The sequence below is a fragment of the Aulonocara sp. 'chitande type north' Nkhata Bay genome, linkage group LG13, assembly GCF_057382095.1.
Source record: "Aulonocara sp. 'chitande type north' Nkhata Bay isolate Kocher_YH1m ecotype deep benthic linkage group LG13, A_spYH_male_GT1.1, whole genome shotgun sequence".
Classification (NCBI taxonomy): domain Eukaryota; kingdom Metazoa; phylum Chordata; class Actinopteri; order Cichliformes; family Cichlidae; genus Aulonocara; species Aulonocara sp. 'chitande type north' Nkhata Bay.
Genome location: NC_141356.1, coordinates 875,182 through 895,553, shown reverse-complemented (window position 1 = coordinate 895,553; position 20,372 = coordinate 875,182). Strand labels below are relative to the sequence as shown.

Sequence of the window (20,372 nt, the reverse complement as noted above, 5' to 3'; positions counted from 1 at the left end):
TAATAAATCACACAGCAATAGGACATTCATGTAGTTGGAAAAAGCTTGATAATATATTAAATAATCCAGAGTAATCAGAATACATTACTCTCACTGATTAACGTAATGGAATATGTTACAAAATACATTTTGGGGCATGTATTTTCCCAAGCTCCCAGCCTTCCTGCTGGCTGGTGCTGCTCCACTGGAACCCATGGTTCTCGGGCAGCGCAGACCAGAGGGTCCCTCTCTGCTAGAGCTTGGATTTTAGGTCCAGATTTTCCAAACCATGACATATAAGTAATAGTTTAATTTCTAACACCTTAAAGTTCACCTCAGTGCAGCGATACCACTGCTCACAATATTTCACTACAGAGATTATAAAAGACTAAAGGTATTAAAAGTATTTCAAGTGGTTTAAATTATATTTTTCTAATAGGCTCCAATTTGTTTGCACACTTGAGTTTAATCGTGTCATTCCACAGGTCTGTGCTGGGATCAGATTATACCTGCTCCCCTTAAGTAGCATTATTAGACGGTTATCGTCCATCGCTATAACGTGGTTCACCTTTCGCAGCCTTGCCCTTTCAGGGATATTTTTTGGTGCAATTTTGCGTGTTTTTCTTTTCTTTTCTTTTTTCTTTTTTTACAGCGCATTGTGTTCTGCGTCCTGATTGGCTGTAGACCATTGTCAGTCTCCTCCATGCTGTGTCTCCTGTACAGCACAGAATGCGTTCAGCTTGTCAAATTTACATAAATCTTTGCTAGCAGTGTGACTCTGGAGTGCTGCACTGTAATTTTCTCCCCAACAAACACAACACTGTAGATGAAACATTTTACACCGTCAGTGGTAACCGCGGCTGCCTTTGGTTTCATCCTATAATCCATCCATCTTCATCCGCTTTATCCGAGGCCGGGTCGCGGGGGCAGCAGCCTAAGCAAAGAGGCCCAGACCTCCCTCTCCCCAGCCACCTCCTCCAGCTTATCCGGGGGAACACCAAGGCGTTCCCAGGCCAGCCGAGAGATAGAATCTCTCCAGCGTGTCCTGGGTCTGCCCCGGGGCCTCCTCCCGGTGGGACATGCCTGGAACACCTCACCCAGGAGGCACCCAGGGGGCATCCTTGTCAGATGCCCGAACCACCTCAGCTGGCTCCTTTCGATGTGGAGGAGCAGCTGCTCTACTCTGAGCCCCTCCCGGATGGCCGAACTTCTCACCCTATAATACTGGACTTATTTTGCTATGAAGGTTTGAACTTTGAGAGTTTAAATAAGAGAGAAAAGTGTGAAAATGTTCATGCCTGTCTGAGCAAAGTGTATAAAGTGTGTAGTGAGGGGTTTTACAGCCTTAAAACATCCATAATAATTGTTAAATATAAAGCTGGCTACTTTGTGGATTTCACCTATCGCAGGTTATTTTTAGAACATAACTACTGCGATAAACGAGGGACCACTGTATCACACAATTTCATTGCTATGCAGACGATACCCAGCTTTAATAAAGGCAGACAAACACGAGTTAATTAAATTCCAGGAACGTCTTAAAGACATTCCAGAGCCGGATGACCTAATTTCTTACTTCTAAATTTAGACAAAATGGAGGTTTTATCAGTTGCAGCCCTAAACATCTTAGAAACATGGTGTCTAACCAGGTACCAAGATGCTGCAGTGAGAGTACTGACAGGGACTAGAAAGAGAGAGCAGGTTTCCTTTCTTCCAGACTGGCCTCTCTTCATAAGCTCCCAGGTTAATACAGGATCAAATTTAAAAACCTTCTCTCCACATACAAGGCCTTGAACAAGGCCCCAGTTTCTTTTAAATGGGAGGCAGAGCCTTCAGCTTTCAGGCATCTCTTCAGTGGGAGACAGACACTCCTGCTGTGAAGCTGACTGTAGCACCGTCTGTGTTTACACCCGTCACTCAGGTGCCAGAGGACAGCCGGCGACACTGCCTCACTTGGATGTATTCTCATTAGCGAAAAAGTAATCTCCAGAAAGAGAGGGACACAAAAGGGAGTTTCATCTGAAGAAAGAGACTGAGGCACCATTTCTCTAAGCTGTGTTTGGGTACAGAGCGATTTGGTAAGTTGCTCTGTGCTCATTAGCGGTGTAGACTTCACTATGGGCAATAATATTACAGCCTGGTCTACCTGTTGGAGCGTGCTTACTTTTGCCTTGATGGTAATGATGGCATTGTGAAAACCATGTTTTTCTAATCTTTCCAGTGCCTTTACTACCATCCAACCACTTCTGCTAATTGAGAAGCTGCTCAGGATGGGTGTCACCACTTCTACTGTCTCCTGGATTGCTGTAATAAGGATGGGTAGGAATTGAAGTATGGGGAGCTGGCAAGGAACTTTGTGGTCCAGAAGAAATCACCTTCTTCGTAATGCAAGACAAAAGAGATGGTTGATAATTTCTGGAGGAAAGAAACTGCAACTAGGTCAGTCACCTTCATGGAGGAAACATGGACACCCGCCCTCTCACATCATCTATAATTGACTGAGACAGGACTCTTCCAGACACTAAACCAAGGCACAATGTACATTTCAATTCCTTTAATTTTAAATATGTTTATATTGTCTATCCTGTAAAATAGTCAGATATCTATTCATATTAATGTACAGAATTCACCTGCTTGCTGCTACTACTGCACATTCACCCAGTGTATATACTATATGTGTATATATACATATATATATAAAAAAAAACACCCAGCACGCCCCTGCGGGCGGTTTATCCTTCAAGCTCGGGTCCTCTACCAGAGGCCTGGGAGCTTGAGGGTCCTGCGCAGTATCTTAGCTGTTCCCAGGACTGCGCTCTTCTGGACAGAGATCTCCGATGTTATTCCCGGGATCTGCTGGAGCCACTCGCCTAGCTTGGGAGTCACCGCACCTAGTGCTCCGATTACCACGGGGACCACCATTACCTTCACCCTCCACATCCTCTCGAGCTCTTCTCTGAGCCCTTGGTATTTCTCCAGCTTCTCGTCTTCCTTCTTCCTGATATTGCTGTCATTCGGAACCGCTACATCGATCACTACGGCCGTCTTCTTCTGTTTGTCTACCACCACTATGTCCGGTTGGTTAGCCACCACCATTTTGTCCGTCTGTATCTGGAAGTCCCACAGGATCTTAGCTCGGTCATTCTCCACCACCCTTGGGGGCATCTCCCATTTTGACCTCGGGACTTCCAGGTTATACTCGGCACAGATGTTCCTGTACACTATGCCGGCCACTTGGTTATGGCGTTCCATGTATGCCTTGCCTGCTAGCATCTTGCACCCTGCTGTTATGTGCTGGATTGTCTCTGGGGCATCTTTACACAGCCTGCACCTGGGGTCTTGCCTGGTGTGATAGACCCCAGCCTCTATGGATCTTGTACTCAGAGCTTGTTCTTGTGCTGCCATGATTAGTGCCTCTGTGCTGTCTTTCAGTCCAGCTTTGTCCAGCCACTGGTAGGATTTCTGGATATCAGCCACCTCCTCTATCTGCCGGTGGTACATACCGTGCAGGGGCCTGTCCTTCCATGATGGTTCCTCGTCTCCCTCCTCTTTCTTGGGTTTCTGCTGCCTGAGGTATTCACTGAGCACTCGGTCAGTTGGGGCCATTTTCCCAATGTATTCTTGGATGTTCGTTGTCTCATCCTGGACTGTGGTGCTGACACTCACCAGTCCCCGGCCCCCTTCCTTCCGCTTAGCGTACAGCCTCAGGGTGCTGGACTTGGGGTGAAACCCTCCATACATGGTAAGGAGCTTTCTTGTCTTTATGTCAGTGGCTTCTATCTCCTCCTTTGGCCAGCCTATTACCCCAGCAGGGTACCTGATCACGGGCAGGGCGTACGTGTTGATGGCCCGGATCTTGTTCTTACCATTCAGCTGACTCCTCAGGACTTGCCTGACCCTCTGCAGGTACTTGGTGGTTGCAGCCTTTCTAGCGGCCTCTTCATGGTTCCCATTTGCCTGCGGGATCCCCAGGTACTTGAAACTGTCCTCTATGTCTGCAATGTTGCCTTCTGGTAGTTCAATCCCCTCAGTTCTGACTACCTTCCCTCTCTTTGTTACCATCCGACTACACTTCTCCAGTCCGAACGACATTCCAATGTCATTGCTGTATAGCCTGGTAGTGTGGATCAGTGAATCGATGTCTCGTTCACTCTTGGCATACAGCTTGATGTCATCCATGTACAGGAGGTGGCTGACAACTGCTCCGTTCCGTAGTCGGTATCCGTAGCCAGTCTTGTTAATGATCTCACTGAGGGGGTTCAGGCCTATGCAGAACAGCAGTGGGGACAGAGCATCTCCTTGGTAGATCCCGCACTTGATGGTGACTTGTGCTATGGGCTTGGAGTTGGCCTCTAGTGTTGTACGCCACATCCCCATTGAGTTCCTGATGAAGGCTCTTAGGGTCCCATTGATCTTGTACAATTCTAGGCATTCCAGTATCCAGCTGTGGGGCATTGAGTCATAGGCCTTCTTGTAATCAATCCAGGCAGTGCACAGGTTGGTCAGTCTGGTCTTGCAGTCTCGGCTGACTGTTCTGTCTACCAGTAGCTGGTGTTTTGCGCCTCTGGTATTCTTGCCAATTCCTTTCTGTGTCCCACTCATGTATTGACCCATGTGCCTGTTCATCTTAGCCGATATGATGCCTGACAGGAGCTTCCATGTAGTACTGAGGCATGTTATTGGTCGGTAGTTGGAGGGGACCGGTCCCTTCTTGGGGTCCTTGGGGATCAGGACCGTCCGACCTTCGGTTAGCCATTCCGGGTGTCTCTCGTTAACTAGCAGCTGGTTCATTTGTGCTGCCAGACGCTCGTGGAGTGCAGTCAGCTTCTTTAGCCAGTAGGCATGAACCATGTCGGGCCCTGGTGCTGTCCAACTCTTCATACTGGAGACCCTTTCTTGGATATCTGCCACTGTGATGGTTACTGGACCCTGTTCAGGGAGGTCGCTGTTGTCTGCCCTCAGATCCACTAGCCACTGAGCATTGCCGTTATGGGTTGCGTCCTTCTCCCATATGCTCTTCCAGTATTGCTCCGTCTCCAGCCTTGGTGGTGCTGTTCTCTTATTATTGTTCCCTTGCCACTGAGAGTACACCTTTGCTGGTTCTGTGGAGAACAGCTGGTTTATTCTCCTGCCTTCTATCTCTCTGGTGTACCTCCTCAAGCGGCTGGCCAAGGCTGTGAGTCTTTGCTTGGCAGTTTCCAAGGCCTCAGGTATGGACAGCTTGCTGTATTTCTTATGCACCTTCTTTGTCGCACCTTTCTGCAACTCCGTTAGTTGGCTAACCTCCCTCCGTGCTACTTTGATCTTGCCCTCTAGCCTCCTTCTCCATGGAGGGTACTGCCCCTTGTGGCTGTTCAACTTGTAGCCAAGCATCTCACTGATCACTGCTGCCGTATTGTAGATCAGCTTGTTAGTGTCGGTAATCGTGGTTGTAGGTATTGTCCGTAGTGCTGCATTAACATCATCTAGCAGACCTTCTGAGGGTACTTCACGTAATCTCGGTAACCGGCTACGGGGGATCCAGGTTTCAAGCTTGGCCATTATCCTATTTTTTAGGTCAGTTCCTCTCGCACTCAACGATCCTTCTCCTATCGCACTTGGGGCTATGTACCCAATCTCGGGTGGGGGTGATGATATCTCCCCCCTGACCTGGCGTCCTGACTCCTCCTTGCCGTAGCATTTGTGTTGTACCTCGTCAATCTCTAGCTGTGAGAGCAGTCCCTTCTTTCGAATGTTGGAACACTGAGCTACTAGTTGTTTCGCCGTCATTGTGGATGTTGGGTATCGAAGAATCCATAAGTCCGTCATCCTATTCATGTAGCCCCTTCTGCCGGGATTACTTGCGTAGTAGCATTCCAACAACGCCCTGTTTTCGTCTCTTGCCCACCGATGCCTTCTTGTTCCAGTAGCCCACTTTTCGTCAGGGTGCCCTGGTTCCTCAACACCTGACGCGGACCTTGTTGATCCGGGCGACGTCCGAGCCGGCATGCCTTCATATTTATCTGTCTCGCTCATGTCTGCAGTAGGCTCGCTTTGCATAGGGGGTCTAGCTTTAGGACCCTTACTGGATACAGACGCCCCAGGCAGGAATCGAACTTGCGATCCTGGGTTCCAAAGGCGTGTAGTCAAACCACTACGCTATCCAGCTCTCTCTATATATATATATATATACATATATATATATAAAAAAGTTCTTCCTCTACACCCCCCCCCAATTTTTGCACATGTCGAGGAGCGTGTCAGGCTACATTTCACTGTGTGTTATACTTGTTCAACTATGCATGTGTGTGACAAATAATAAAGAACCTTGAACCTTGACAGGTACTTGACGTTTCATCTGAATGACAGACTGGACTGGAGGACCGACATGATGCTGTGTACTTTCTATCTATCTGGTTGAGCCTGCTGCTAGGTCCAGAAGGCACCCTTTACTCTCACTATGCACTCGCACTCACTACTCATGTTACTTGTGGTATACCACATAGTTCTACTGTAGGTCCTTTACTTTGGGCGATCGTGGCTCAAGAGTTGGCAGTTTGTCTTGTAATCAGAAGGCTGCCGGTTCAAGCCCCGGCTCCGACAGGCGTTGTGTCCTTGGGCAAGACACTTCACCCGTTGCCTACTGGTGGTGGTCAGAGGGCCCGGTGGCGCCAGTGTCCGGCAGCCTCGCCTCTGTCAGTGCGCCCCAGGGCAGCTGTGGTTACAATGTAGCTGCCATCACCAGTGTGTGAATGGGTGGATGACTGGATGTAGTGTAAAGTGCTTTGGGGTCCTTAGGGACTAGTAAAGCGCTATACAAATACAGGCCATTTACCATTTTTATCATTTTATCTATGTCAATGACATGTCTCAGGCTGTTTCTGCTGATTGTTTTCTTTATGTGGATGATTCTGCTCTTATAGTTAGTAGAAAAAAATCGTTTTAGGAATTAGAATTTGTTGGCCATCAGCTTGAAGAAAACAAACTTCCATGTAAAACATTAATAACAATATAAAACAATGATAGGACAATAAAAGAATTAAAACAATAACTAAGACTATTAAATGAGACCAAAATGCTTGGGTCATAGTGTGTTAAAAGCCAGGGCATAAAAATGTGTCTTTAGTAGTGATTTAAAGTGATCAAGTGTTTGTGCAGATCTAACATTTAGAGGAAAACTATTCCAAAGTCTGGGACCTGCCACAGAGAAGGCTCCATCGCCACGAGATTTGAGATTAGTCCGTGGGATGGACAGCAGTCATTTTGACCTAGACCTCATGTTTTTTCCTGGAGCATAAACAGAAAGGAGCTCAGACAGGTAAGAAGAGCTTGGGCGTTAAGTGACTTAAAAACAAAAAGTCAAAGTTGAAATTGGATCCTGTAGGCGACAGGAAGCCAGTGTAGAGAAGCCAAAACTGGAGTTATACTGTATGCTCTCTCTGTTTGGTACCAGTTAGCAGGCGAGCAGCTGCATTTTGGACCATCTGAAGACGATGAATGGAGGCCTGGTCGAGACCAAAATACAATGAATTGCAGTAGAATCAAGAATCAGATCAAACAATGATAGGTGAACATATACAAATCATGTACACGGCCTAGAAACAAATCGGGAAAAGAAATGCCTGAAAAGAAAAAAAAACATCTACACAAACCAAACCGAATAAAAAAGAAAAACACAATATCCCAAGGAGTATCTAACAATAGACACACACACAATCCGGTCATTAAGTGATGACGTGACAAATCCTACTTCCGGGTCTAAAGTAGTCTGCGTTTAATATGGCTTTTGTGTTGTTAACATGTTTAATGTTTTGTATTTTCTTCTATTTGATCTCAAAAAACTCCTAAAACAGTCAGTGATCACTGTTGACCTCCCTCGGCTTTTATTACCGCTAATCATTTATTTAAGCTCAGTTTTTAAAACCTTAGGATGTAGCTACAGCCCAGCCCATGCAGCAGTATATGAATGACTAACCTCGTATTGTGGATGGATTATCTCAGTTGTTCTCCTGGCTGAAGTTTGGTCCTTTTACAGCATCCTGCCATGCGATTACATTTGTTCCTGACCACCGAGAACACTCACGTTAACTTCTATCCAGTGGAAAAAAAGTTAGCTTGTTTATATTATGCTAACATAGCTGTGTCGCTAACGGTCACGTAGCACATCATTATATACCAGCTAGCCCAACTTCAGTAACCCTACAAACGTCACTGCTGTTTAGTTTTCTGTCTTCATTTATGCTGGAAGTGATAACAGAGCTGTACGTTTTAATTTGTTTCCAAAACCCGGCAGTCAGGACATGCTATATTGTATTTAGATAGAAGCTAGCGAGCTAACTCCCTGCTAACTTCTAACTCCGTTAAATGTCATAAATTCCGTTTTCATGGATGCCTGGATGTTAAACTCAATTCTTACACCTGGTAGAGCAGAACGCTGATCATTTTATTAAAGATGAAAGACTTTAGACAGTTTTTCAACTCTCAGTAATGCCATAGTGATCGTTTGATATATGGACCTGCAGCGGAGTTTAGGCCCAGACACGGCTAGTGACGTCAGAATTAAAGACCGGATAAGCCAGTTTTGAGATGTATATAGCACTTTCAAATGATCATTTATGTGAATATGTGAATATTATTAGTTGAACCAGCACCATCACTCCTGAACAACAGATTGTGTTCATGGATTTGTGCTCCTCACAGGTCAGCAACTACAGACATGATTCATAGAATATGATCCTGGACACTGGACAATATATGTTTTTAAAATGAGCTAAAAAATGAACATATGTTAAACAGTATTACTATTAATACATTTAACACAGAGAGATGAAGTAATTCGTTTTACTTATGATGCTATGCACAGTTTACCAATAATGCAGCGGGGTGTTTTTATGATGTTTTATTTAAATCATAACTATGGTAACATTATATTTCCTACTTGAGGTGTGTATGATCAGTCTATCATCTCTGCACATTACCACACACTACTGCTCCAAGGGATACATCTGAAGGTATTTGGGGTTAGTGGCAGGGATTGAACTGGCAACCTTTCAGTTGAGACTCCTGCTCTACCTCCAGAGCTGTCCTACCTTAGTAAACTCTAAGATAATGACAGATGTGGAACAACATAACATCGCACAGCGTGACAATGCATAACATAAAGTGACAGAGTGAATTTTGGTTAATTGTATTCTCCAGTCACAGCATGCGAGGCTGACAAGACTGCATTAGAACACTGGAAACAAATGTTAGTGATCATTTGTCCGTTTGTTAAAAAACAATAACAGTAACATTATTAGATACCACGGTAACATAGTTTACCACATCATTTGCAGTAGTTTGTTACAATGCAGTTTACAATTCAGGACACTGTTTGAGCCCTTCAACAACATCAACATGCAAAATAATTGCATGAGTATTTTGACACCTATTTTCCTAGATGGGTAGATCTGAGGAGTTTGAGGGAAATCATAACACTCTGAACTCATCATAAAAGACTCAGGGGGGAAAAATGGTATTTCTAAAATGAGGGCAATGCTCCTGTAGGCAGAAGCCCTTCACTTGCATTAATTTGCTATTTTTTGCATGCGGCCTGAAACATTTTGATGAGCTCTCTAGGGGCTGCTGTCAGCCTCACCATGGCAGTACTTACCACTTCAATCTGTAGTGCTTTTCTACTGTGAGAGAGCTGTGTGTATGTGTATGCTCTGTGCAACTGCCGGTGTGTTGATTGTGAAAGGGCCATGGTTAAAAAACCCACCTTCGGTTACAGCTACTGGACAGGACACGCAGGGAAAAATGAGAATGGATCAGAGCTTCCAAAATGAGAACACAGCAAAGCAAAAAAATTTTAAAGAGAAAATGTGTGCAATCATGTCATTTTAGCTTTCACTCAACAGTACACTCAGCAGGACATTGTGCTGCCGAATATGTGTTTGTGGACGTGAGTGTGTATGAGAGAGAGGTAGGGAGATGAAACACATGAAGAGCACATTAGACACAGCTGTTCTTTAAGCTGCGAGCCACTTTTCATCTCAATCACATTTTAAATATCTCATGAACAGTGTCAGTGCTGGAGGGACAACTGTGACACTGAGGTGAAATAAAAAAGTAGGTTAATAAACAGAAGAACAGGAGAACCAGACCCCACTGCAGCTAACAGCACCAAAGATCGTCTCGCTCTGTTTGTCTTTTTCTAAATGAAAAAACAAATCATTAAAAGCTTGCAGAGGCTTTTCGTATCAAGCCAACGCTCTGTTTTTAGTGGGTGTAAGAATCGCGCTGAATATAGAGTGTTTTGGCCAAACGCGATCTTTGCTCATCACCAGATCAACTTCCCAGGACACGCTGCACATTTGGGATTACTTTGGTTTTAAACCTACATCTGGGTTGGACAACAACAAGGATCATATGCTTCACCACTCTACTTGTCAGTTCCTATTAATGCATCCTTTTAATGTGAGTTTTACTTTCAAGGAAACAAACCACTTCATTAGAAAAATAAGATGTCAAAGACAAATGGTGGTTAAAAAAACATATGTATATAAAAACGTGATCACTCCCTGCTGCTCTAATAGGGTGATATGGTACTACAAGGTCATTAAGATAAGATGGGGCCTGGTTATTTAAGACCTTGTATGTGAGGAGCAGGATTTTGAAGAACCAGGCAGGTTTCTGGCTGTGCAGAGTAGTTGGGGAACCATAAATAAACCTAGTAGAGTCCAGAGTTTGTAGAACTAATCTGAAAAATATAATAGCATGACAGTAAAACTGCAGAGGTTAAGAAATGCAGACTGAGGAAGAGTAGTGTGATAAGAGAGGCTGCTGGCAGATATGGATAATATGATAAACTTGAGCTTTTTCCCTTTTTCAATCATTTATTAAAATGTGTTTCATATTCAGTTGCAGCTGTGAGGTCAGTTTTACGATGCAGGCAGTGATTTCTTCATTCCTTCACAGTGAGCATGTTTTTATAAATAATAACTAAAATCACATTTTATCCCAGTTCATTTTTAACTTTTTCATAATGCGTTTCTTCTGCATTAATTAATTTAGGTATTGGATTTGTTTGCTAGTAGGTTGTAAAATATATTACCTTCACGATCTGTAATGAAATGATCTAAATTTAATCTTAAATACTTAACAAATCCAAATATCTCACTGTGGAATCCCACAGCTACAAAGAAAATCCTCTTCAGTTCACGTTAAACAGCCTTGCTGTTAGCTTTTCATTCCTAATCGTTTGCTACTTACTGTACACTCATTACGTTTCTGTCAGAAGCAGCTACTTCTCACTGCTTTGAGTCCCTGTCCTTTACCAAACATCCGTTTCCTGTGTGTCACATGACTCGCGCTCTGCTGTCATTCAGTAGCTCTTAGCAAAGCACGTCAACCAGCGTCAGATTTCTCAGGTTTCTGTACCTTATCCGACAATGGCAACACTGGTGGCAAACAGGGCGATGGATGTGAACGGCCTGGCAGCGGCTTCGAGGACACATACCCAGGCTGTGACCAGGAACTACATCTCTCAGCCCAGGCTAAGTACGTTGCTAATGCAAGCTACCAGCTAACAAGGTTGTTGTTGCGTTCGGTGGTGTAGTTACGGTAGGAAACGGGATAACTTTGACTCAATGTATAAATGTAGCATTTAAAATGGCACAAGGGACAGTATGTTTACGGACTCGTGCAATAGGTTAATGTGCAGTGTGAAAATATAAAGATGTAAGATTGTGCTTAAGTCTTGGATATCCCATTGAACCGGGACGCAGCATTAGAGGGCATTAGCGTTAGCTAACTATCCACCTGTGCTGCTGTACACAGGGTGTTAAACAAACCAGCTTTTATTTTATAAATATTAATAATTAAATGCGAGTAATTCGGCAATTGAACCGTACTGCTGCTGTACATGCTGCGTTTAAGAATATGTCATTTCTGTCAAACAGCAGTGTAGCCACGCTAGCATGCTGCCTTTCACCAATGTCTGGAACTATTGATGAGATATACTCAGCGTGCGGGGATATGTGGTACACTCAACTGGTCACGAATTTAAAATGTCATATTTGCGTCTTTGCAGTGTTTTACAGGCAGAACTATATTACACAGCCTGTTGGTCGTATGGGCCAGATGGAGGATCTGTCATGTGATCGGATCACATGAGTGAGGCAGCCCGTGGTTAGGGAAGCTGACGTTCATGCTCTCGTGACAAGAATTTCGACATCGCTTTGTAAAATGTTTGACACGAAACTGTAAAAATGTGAAGATTTACAGAGATCTTCTAAAACATGGACTCTCATGTGTCATCTGTCTATTAGGGATAGGCGTGGTGATACGGTATCTACACAGGGGCACCTAATATTGATATGTTTTCATTCAGTTAAAATACTGTGAGAATATTACAGACAGGAAAGCAAATGCAAAGAGATTCAGTCTGGCTTGGACTGACTGCAGTCACTGTTGACATGCACACACTGTTCCCATTAGTCTGAAGCTCAGCTGGCTGTCAGCTGGTTGTGCAGATGTAATAGTTAAATGATCATTTCTGTTTTCTGTGAATTTCTATCTCTGCAAACAGCAACACATTTGTAATTTTCACAGGTTTATCACAGATCATTACTGTATTACTGGAAACAGACTGCAGGTAATTGCCAGCTTTACCTCATGTGATTGATGACTGATAGCAGACTCAGTCTGTGGCAGGTTTTAGTCACCGTCTCGCCATGTTTGACAATCTGAATGTCAGCAAAAAAACACACCAATTGTTACAGCATATCAAAAAATGTGACAATAATTTCATATTGTGAGTGAAATATGATAAAAAAGATTATTATTGGGTGTCTGGTGATTCCCATCTTTACTGTCTATAGTTATTTGCTCTTATATGGTTGTAACTAAAGGTGATATTTTTATCAGCAGCACATCTGTTACATATTTAGTAGGGGTGCAACGATACACAAAATTCACGGTTCGGTTCGATACTTTGGTGTCACGGTTCGATATTTTTTCGATACAAAAAAATGTTCATGCATTTTTAATTTGTCATTTATTAAAATTATAAATATATATTTTAACTCAAAAGTACAGTTTTCAAATTTAACCCTAACCCTTGTGCGTGTTTTTTATTTTGACAGCGAATGCGCACCTGCGGACCACTTATGTGCAGCCCTGGTTATTTAGCTCGTCATATTGCAGCCACAGAAATTCTTTTGTCCATGAAACCATAAAGCTGCACTTTCTTTTTGCCTTATAGTCTGATTTGTCATAACTTCTCCGTTTTGTGGTAAGCTTTTCTTTGGCTGTCACTTCTTCACCCTGACCTGTCTTATTTGGCTCAGCAGAACTGAAATGCTTTTACACACTCACTCACATAAGCTCAGCGATTCTCTGCGCGATCAACCTCTCACATGTTTAAGCTTGCTGCGGGAGATTTCACTTGTCATGTTTGCATAGTAAGCTAACGATTAATAAGACGATGTCAGAGGAATTGGTGCACAAATTATCATCACTCACAGATCAGTGCTGTCGCTCTCTATACACAGTTCGCACGATTGCAAAGTGAAAGCAAAAAAACAAGCGCAAATTCAAACGCGACTTCAATATGTCACATATTGACAGTGGCTCACCGATGCCAATGACATAATTACCCAGCTACATTTCTGAAAGAATGCAAAAGCATTGACATATATTTTTCCTTCCTACAATAGCCCGACGGGCAGGGAAGAGATAGATTTTGGTAGCCCGACTGAAAAAAATCGCTAGCTCCGAGACGTCGGGCTAGCGATATTGCGAGCCCTGTATCTGATTGAGGAATCACTCATCTTTGGAAAAGAGAGTTTATTACAGAGAAATGGCTCTTTCCAAAATAAAAGCTATACTATCCGCTTCTTCTGGGCTATATTCTCAGCAGCATAAGGAGAATCATGTGCTAACAGCTGTCTAAATGACTCGGCTAAAGTTAGTAGCATGCTTGTTGTTTTTGTCTTTGCACTAGGATGATGTCGGCGTAAATGTGCAGTCATATTCGTTGTGTTCCCACTAGTGCTTTCAGGTTGATCTCGTTGAAATGACCTTAACGCCACAACACGGCAAATCTCCGTTAACGAGCTACCGCCGATCGCCCCGTGCATGGGGCTAGACGGCCAACACGTTAACGAGCTAACTGCGCTAACACACTAGTTCACACCAATGTAATTGAGCATTGCATGGCACATCCAACATACTTTACTTTAGTCCATGACTCGCTTACCTTCAGGGTCATACGTCACATGAAAACCAAAATAATTCCAAACGCCAGATCTGAATGAGGGTGGGGGAGGTGCCCTGCGCTCTTCCTTCTGACTATGCTGTCTGTGTGGAGCACTCAGTGGATCTGCGCTCGACAGTGCAGCCTAGGCGGAGTAGTCGAACGCAGATCCACTGAGCGCTCAACACAGACAGCATCGTCAGAAGGAAAGTTGATAAAATAAATTACAAATGTTGTATTGTTCGATACATATGCGTACCGAACCGAAAGCACTGTATCGAACGGTTCAATATCGATACGAATATCGTTGCACCCCTAATATTTAGTTGTTTTAAGTTCTTAAACTCCCCGAAAGAAAATGGAAACAATTGAACTGTCAGTCCATTTGTTGGTAATTCATTTTTGCTAAAGTCAGGATTCTGGTGTCGGCCCATTTACAGTTATAAAAAGTTGGACAGTGTTCTTCTCTTTGCGGAATTTCCCCTGCAGTCACCATCCACCCAGCTGGCTGTGGAGGAAACACAGGGACAGTAGCTGCACCTCAGCCCCTCACCTCTCTGACGGTGCACATGCAGGTTGATGTCGTTACTTCATCAGAAGCTAAAGAGGACAAATCCAATATTACAATGATTGATTTGTAAACCAAGTTGTGAACTTAAAGTGTTGCTAACCAATCACACAGCAGCTGTTGTGAAACATCTGAAATGCTGCTTTTTGTCATCTTCATCAATAGAGCAGGGCGATATGGCCAAAAATATTTATCACGATATATATTTGAAAATTTGCGATAACGATATAACCGACGATATAATTGATGCGAGACAAAACACAACTCCACAACATTACTAGCGCAAAAAGACAACCTTCCATTTATTTTCACTTAAACAAGCAGCTGTTTTTATGTACATTAAAGCTTAATAAAAATATAACAGTGCAAATGCAAATTCCTTGCTGAAAGTTTAACCAAAAGGCATTTCCAGTAGAAATGGGCTGACATATCCTGAGCATAACCATGTATAATATCCACTGAAGTTAAAAAGAGGTGCTTTGCAACATTAAACTGCAGTGTGCAGTACGCATTTTTCGCACCATAAGGTGCATGGGATTATAAGGCACATTAAGCGAAACAAAGCAGTCAGATAAATCAAACTTTATTAAACTCATTCTTCTTGCTTCCTCCACTTCTGTACCATTGATTCATTAATGTTGAATTCTCTGGCAGCTGCTCTATTCCCATGTTGTTGCAGTATATTAATGACTAACCTCGTATTGTGGATGGATTATCTCAGTTGTTCTCCTGACTGAAGTTTGGTCCATTTACAGCATCCTGCCATGCGATTGCATTTGTCTCTAACCATGAAGAACCTTCACGTTAACTTTTATAAGTGGAAAAGTGTTAGTGTTCGTCCTCCAGCTTCACTGTTTATGTTATGCTAACATAGCTGTGTCGCTAGCGATCACGTAGCACATCATTATATACCAGCTAGCCCAACTTCAGTAACCCTACAAACGTCACTGCTGTTTAGTTTCCTGTCTTCATTTATGTTGGAAGTGATAGCAGAGCTGTACGTTTGATTTTTTTCAGAAATCTCTCAGTCAGAACGTGCAATATCATGCTTAGGTAACTAGCGAAACTAGCGAGCTAACTTCCGCTAGCTTCCTGCTAACTTCTAACTCCGTTAAATGTAATAACTTTTGTTTTCATGGATGCCTGGAAGTTAAACTTCATAGTTACACCTGGTAAAGCAGCAATGCTGATCGTTTTATTAAAGATGAAAGAATTTAGACAGTTTTTAACTCTAAGTGATGCTGCAGTGTTGTTTGACCTGAAGCATACGGAGTTTAGGACCCAGATTACTCCCAGATTTAAGAGCATCTTAGTCCGACAAATATGACAATAACGACGGCCGCTTGCATGTTCTGCAAAAAAATGTGCTTTGTTGTGTATCTGATGGACAAACATCAAACCAGTTCCACATCACGGAAGTTGCACCATTTTTACAAACCAATTCTGGTTCATCTGTTTCACTCAACAATCGGCCATGTGCGTATGAAAACAAAGGCACTGCGCATGCGCGTTTTACTCCCATTCTATCGCGATATTTCATTTTCCTATCGTTGCCTAACATTATACCGGTATTACCGTGAACGGTATAATATGGCCCAGCCCTATTCATCAACATAGTTGAATTAAACAGGATTCCTAAAACAACTGTCATAAAACGCTAAGAACATATAAGAACATTTAAATGAGAGCAGAAATCTCTATGAACACATTAAAGCTACTAAAGTCTGGGGGTTGGTAAATGTTTTAAATTAATTAATTCATCGTTTACATGAATAGTTGATACGTTAATATTTAAAAAGTCTGTTTTCCCAAACAAAAGTACATTTAACGCACATGTGCTCATACAGATATTTTAATAATATTAACTGAGAAAAGTTGATCTACAGCACAATAAATCATTTGAAAGAATACCAATGGGTTTGACCTCAGTATGCTGGATTTCCTTTACATTAATGTAGACATTTCCTCTATAATTTGACACACAAAAGGTACAAATGGGTGCATAAAACTCAGAATCCTGAACAAATGCCTCATAAGGACAACCTAACCAACTCTTATTATAACATGTTGTCACGACTGCAAAATGTCAGTTATTGATCATATGCCCAGTGTCTTCTGCTGATCCGTATCAGGGTTTGGAATAAACTACTCGGGGTTCTTTGCTTTAAGTCCAGGCCTGGTTGACAGTGTAATCGAGTAATTGGACAGGAAATACTTGTCTCTTATTAATGAGCAGTAATAAATATTCAGTAATACTAGGGGTGCAACGATATTCGTATCGATATTGAACCGTTCGATACAGTGCTTTCGGTTCGGTACGCATATGTATGAACAATACAACATTTGTAATTTATTTTATCAACTTTCCTTCTGACGATGCTGTCTGTGTGGAGCGCTCAGTGAATCTGCGTTCGACTACTCCGCCTAGGCTGCACTGTCGAGCGCAGATCCACTGAGTGCTCCACACAGACAGCATAGACAGAAGGAAGAGCGCAGGGCACCTCCCCCACCAGGGCTCTAGACTAACTTTTTGCCATGGGCGTACCGGTACGCCTAACTTTAAAAAGTTAGGCGTACCGGCACAAAAGTTGGGCGCACACAAATTTTATAATAATTTATATAATATAATGTGTTTTTCTGGATACACTGTGCTTTTTCAGCATTCAAAGATTGATGACACCGTGTCAGAGCACTGGCTATGAATTTCAGAAGGATCAGGCCTTAACTTAACAGAAAAGTTAGCAATAGTTCTTTTCCTATTACAGCTACATCCACTTCTGTCGTGCCTAGGCTGCTCACTAGGGCTGGGTATCATCACTGATTTCTATAATCCATTCGATTCCGGTTTTCAAAGTCCCGATTCGATTCAACTTAGCCTCAGACAGTCAGAAATATTATAATTCTGATCATTTATCAGTACTGACTTCTTCAGAATTGTGAACATCACAGCAGATGCCTTTGTGTGAAAGTAACAGAGAATAAAACAGAAAAACATGAAGGAGATTTTTCTGGTCTGGCTTTTTATAGCAGATAACCTTAAAAATATTCTACAATGTTCTGCATATAAAGTTTAAATTTCTTCAGTATTGAACAACAGAAAAAACAGGCTTTCTTGTCCGAGGTCATTTAAGTGAAAAAAAGAAAAGAAAAAGACAGCAGCCACAGCGCTGTAAACAACGGTAGACTGGTGGGTAATAAGCCAATGAATAATACAGAAAACAGAGATTGGAGACGGGAAACTGTTCTTGAAGTACAGAGAGAGATCGAGAGAGAGCTAGCTGTGCATGAAGTGTGATTTTAATAGTCGTGGAAGCAAAACAGCAAAATTCATGACGACATTGATCAAATGTGAAGCGCAGTTTGCTGCTTCTTTTGCTGCTGGCTCGGTGGATTTTGGTTGGAGAGAGACAAAACCTGCAGCTCAGAATCAGCGCAAAAAGACGTAAACACAGCGCGGACCGGACGCATCAGAATCCCTAATCTCCGACTGCGTGTCCGTCTACGGGCCGTCGGGTGAGAAAGCCGAGAAAGACAAAGCTGATTCTGATGCGTCGGTCCGTTCTGTGTTTACGTCTTTGTGTGGAATCCGTGTACCTGCTCTCATCTGCTGTTTGGTTGTTGTTGAAATGGTTTTGTGAGCTTTAATCTGAGAATCTGGCGTTTCTTGCAAAACACAGTTATATTTAAAAGTCGATTCAGGATTTAATGAATTGATATCGCTTTATTCAAGCTACTCACCTCCCACTTCCACCTGCACTTTCAACTGGACCACGGCCAATCAGAGAGGTCCCGCCCCTGACTATCTCTGATTGGTTTAGTCCACGATAGGGGCAAAATGTGTGTCTGTTGTTGACCACAGGGAATGTTGCAGATTTTTTTTTTTTTTTGCTACCCGAACAGTTGGTCGCACAGGTGCAACCAAATTTTTTTTTTTTTAGTCGCACCACTGAAAAATGTGGTCGCATTTGCGACCAAATTGGTCGCACTCTAGAGCCCTGCCCACCCTCATTCAGATCTGGCGTTTGGAATTATTTTGGTTTTCATGTGACGTATGACCCTGAAGGTAAGCGAGTCATGGACTAAAGTAAAACAGTATGTTGGATGTGCCATGCAATGCTCAATTACATGGGTGGGAACTAGTGTGTTAGCGCAGTTAGCTCGTTAACGTGTTGGCCGTCTAGCCCCATGCACGGGGCGATCGGCGGTAGCTCGTTAACGGAGATTTGCCGTGTTGTGGTGTTAAGGTCATTTCAACGAGATCAACCTGAAAGCACTAGTGGGAACACAACGAATATGACTGCACATTTACGCCGACATCATCCTAGTGCAAAGACAAAAACAACAAGCATGCTACTAACTTTAGCCGAGTCATTTAGACAGCTGTTAGCACATGATTCTCCTTATGCTGCTGAGAATATAGCCCAGAAGAAGCGGATAGTATAGCTTTTATTTTGGAAAGAGACATTTCTCTGTAATAAACTCTCTTTTCCAAAGATGAGTGATTCCTCAATCAGATACAGGGCTTGCAATATCGCTAGCCTGACATCCTGGGGCTAGCGATTTTTTTCAGTCGGGCTACCAAAATCTATCTCTTCCCTGCCCGTCGGGCTATTGTAGGAAGGAAAAATATATGTCAATGCTTTTGCATTCTTTCGGAAATGTAGCTGGGTAATTATGTCATTGGCATCGGTGAGCCACTGTCAATATGTGACATATTGAAGTCGCGTTTGAATTTGCGCTTGTTTTTTTGCTTTCACTTTGCAATCGTGCGAACTGTGTATAGAGAGCGACAGCACTGATCTGTGAGTGATGATAATTTGTGCACCAATTCCTCTGACATCGTCTTATTAATCGTTAGCTTACTATGCAAACATGACAAGTGAAATCTCCCGCAGCTTAAACATGTGAGAGGTTGATCGCGCAGAGAATCGCTGAGCTTATGTGAGTGAGTGTGTAAAAGCATTTCAGTTCTGCTGAGCCAAATAAGACAGGTCAGGGTGAAGAAGTGACAGCCAAAGAAAAGCTTACCACAAAACGGAGAAGTTATGACAAATCAGACTATAAGGCAAAAAGAAAGTGCAGCTTTATGGTTTCATGGACAAAAGAATTTCTGTGGCTGCAATATGACGAGCTAAATAACCAGGGCTGCACATAAGTGGTCCGCAGGTGCGCATTCGCTGTCAAAATAAAAAACACGCACAAGGGTTAGGGTTAAATTTAAAAACTGTACTTTTGAGTTAAAATATATATTTATAATTTTAATAAATGACAAATTAAAAATGCATGAACATTTTTTTGTATCGAAAAAATATCGAACCGTGACACCAAAGTATCGAATCGAACCGTGAATTTTGTGTATCGTTGCACCCCTAAGTAATACATATGTGTATGTGTGTGTATAAATGTGTGTATGTATATGTGTATAGATAGATAGATAGATTAGTCAACGACCATATAGGATATATATATGCAGTCTAAATGAAGGCATAAAAAATATGTCTTTGCTTTGTTTCTGGAGGTTTTTGTGCTGCTGAAACAGACGTTATGATGGTGCAGGCATTAGTTAATATTAATGATAAATCAGTGTCCCGCCTTAAAAAAAAAAAA

General features: G+C 42.7%; 2 protein-coding genes across 2 annotated transcripts in view; both read left to right on the top strand.

The window, feature by feature from the left end:
- The window catches only part of hspa12a (heat shock protein family A (Hsp70) member 12A), a 373,254-nt gene that overhangs the window by 145,569 nt on the left and 207,313 nt on the right, over positions 1-20,372 (top strand). The window lies entirely within an intron of this gene.
- The window catches only part of atp6v1ba (ATPase, H+ transporting, lysosomal, V1 subunit B, member a), a 43,860-nt gene continuing 34,769 nt past the window's right edge, over positions 11,282-20,372 (top strand). The window contains exon 1 of the mRNA XM_086258174.1: positions 11,282-11,499. Coding sequence (XP_086114300.1) covers positions 11,391-11,499 — 109 coding nt within the window. The 5' untranslated portion in view covers positions 11,282-11,390. The remainder of the gene's footprint in view (positions 11,500-20,372) is intronic.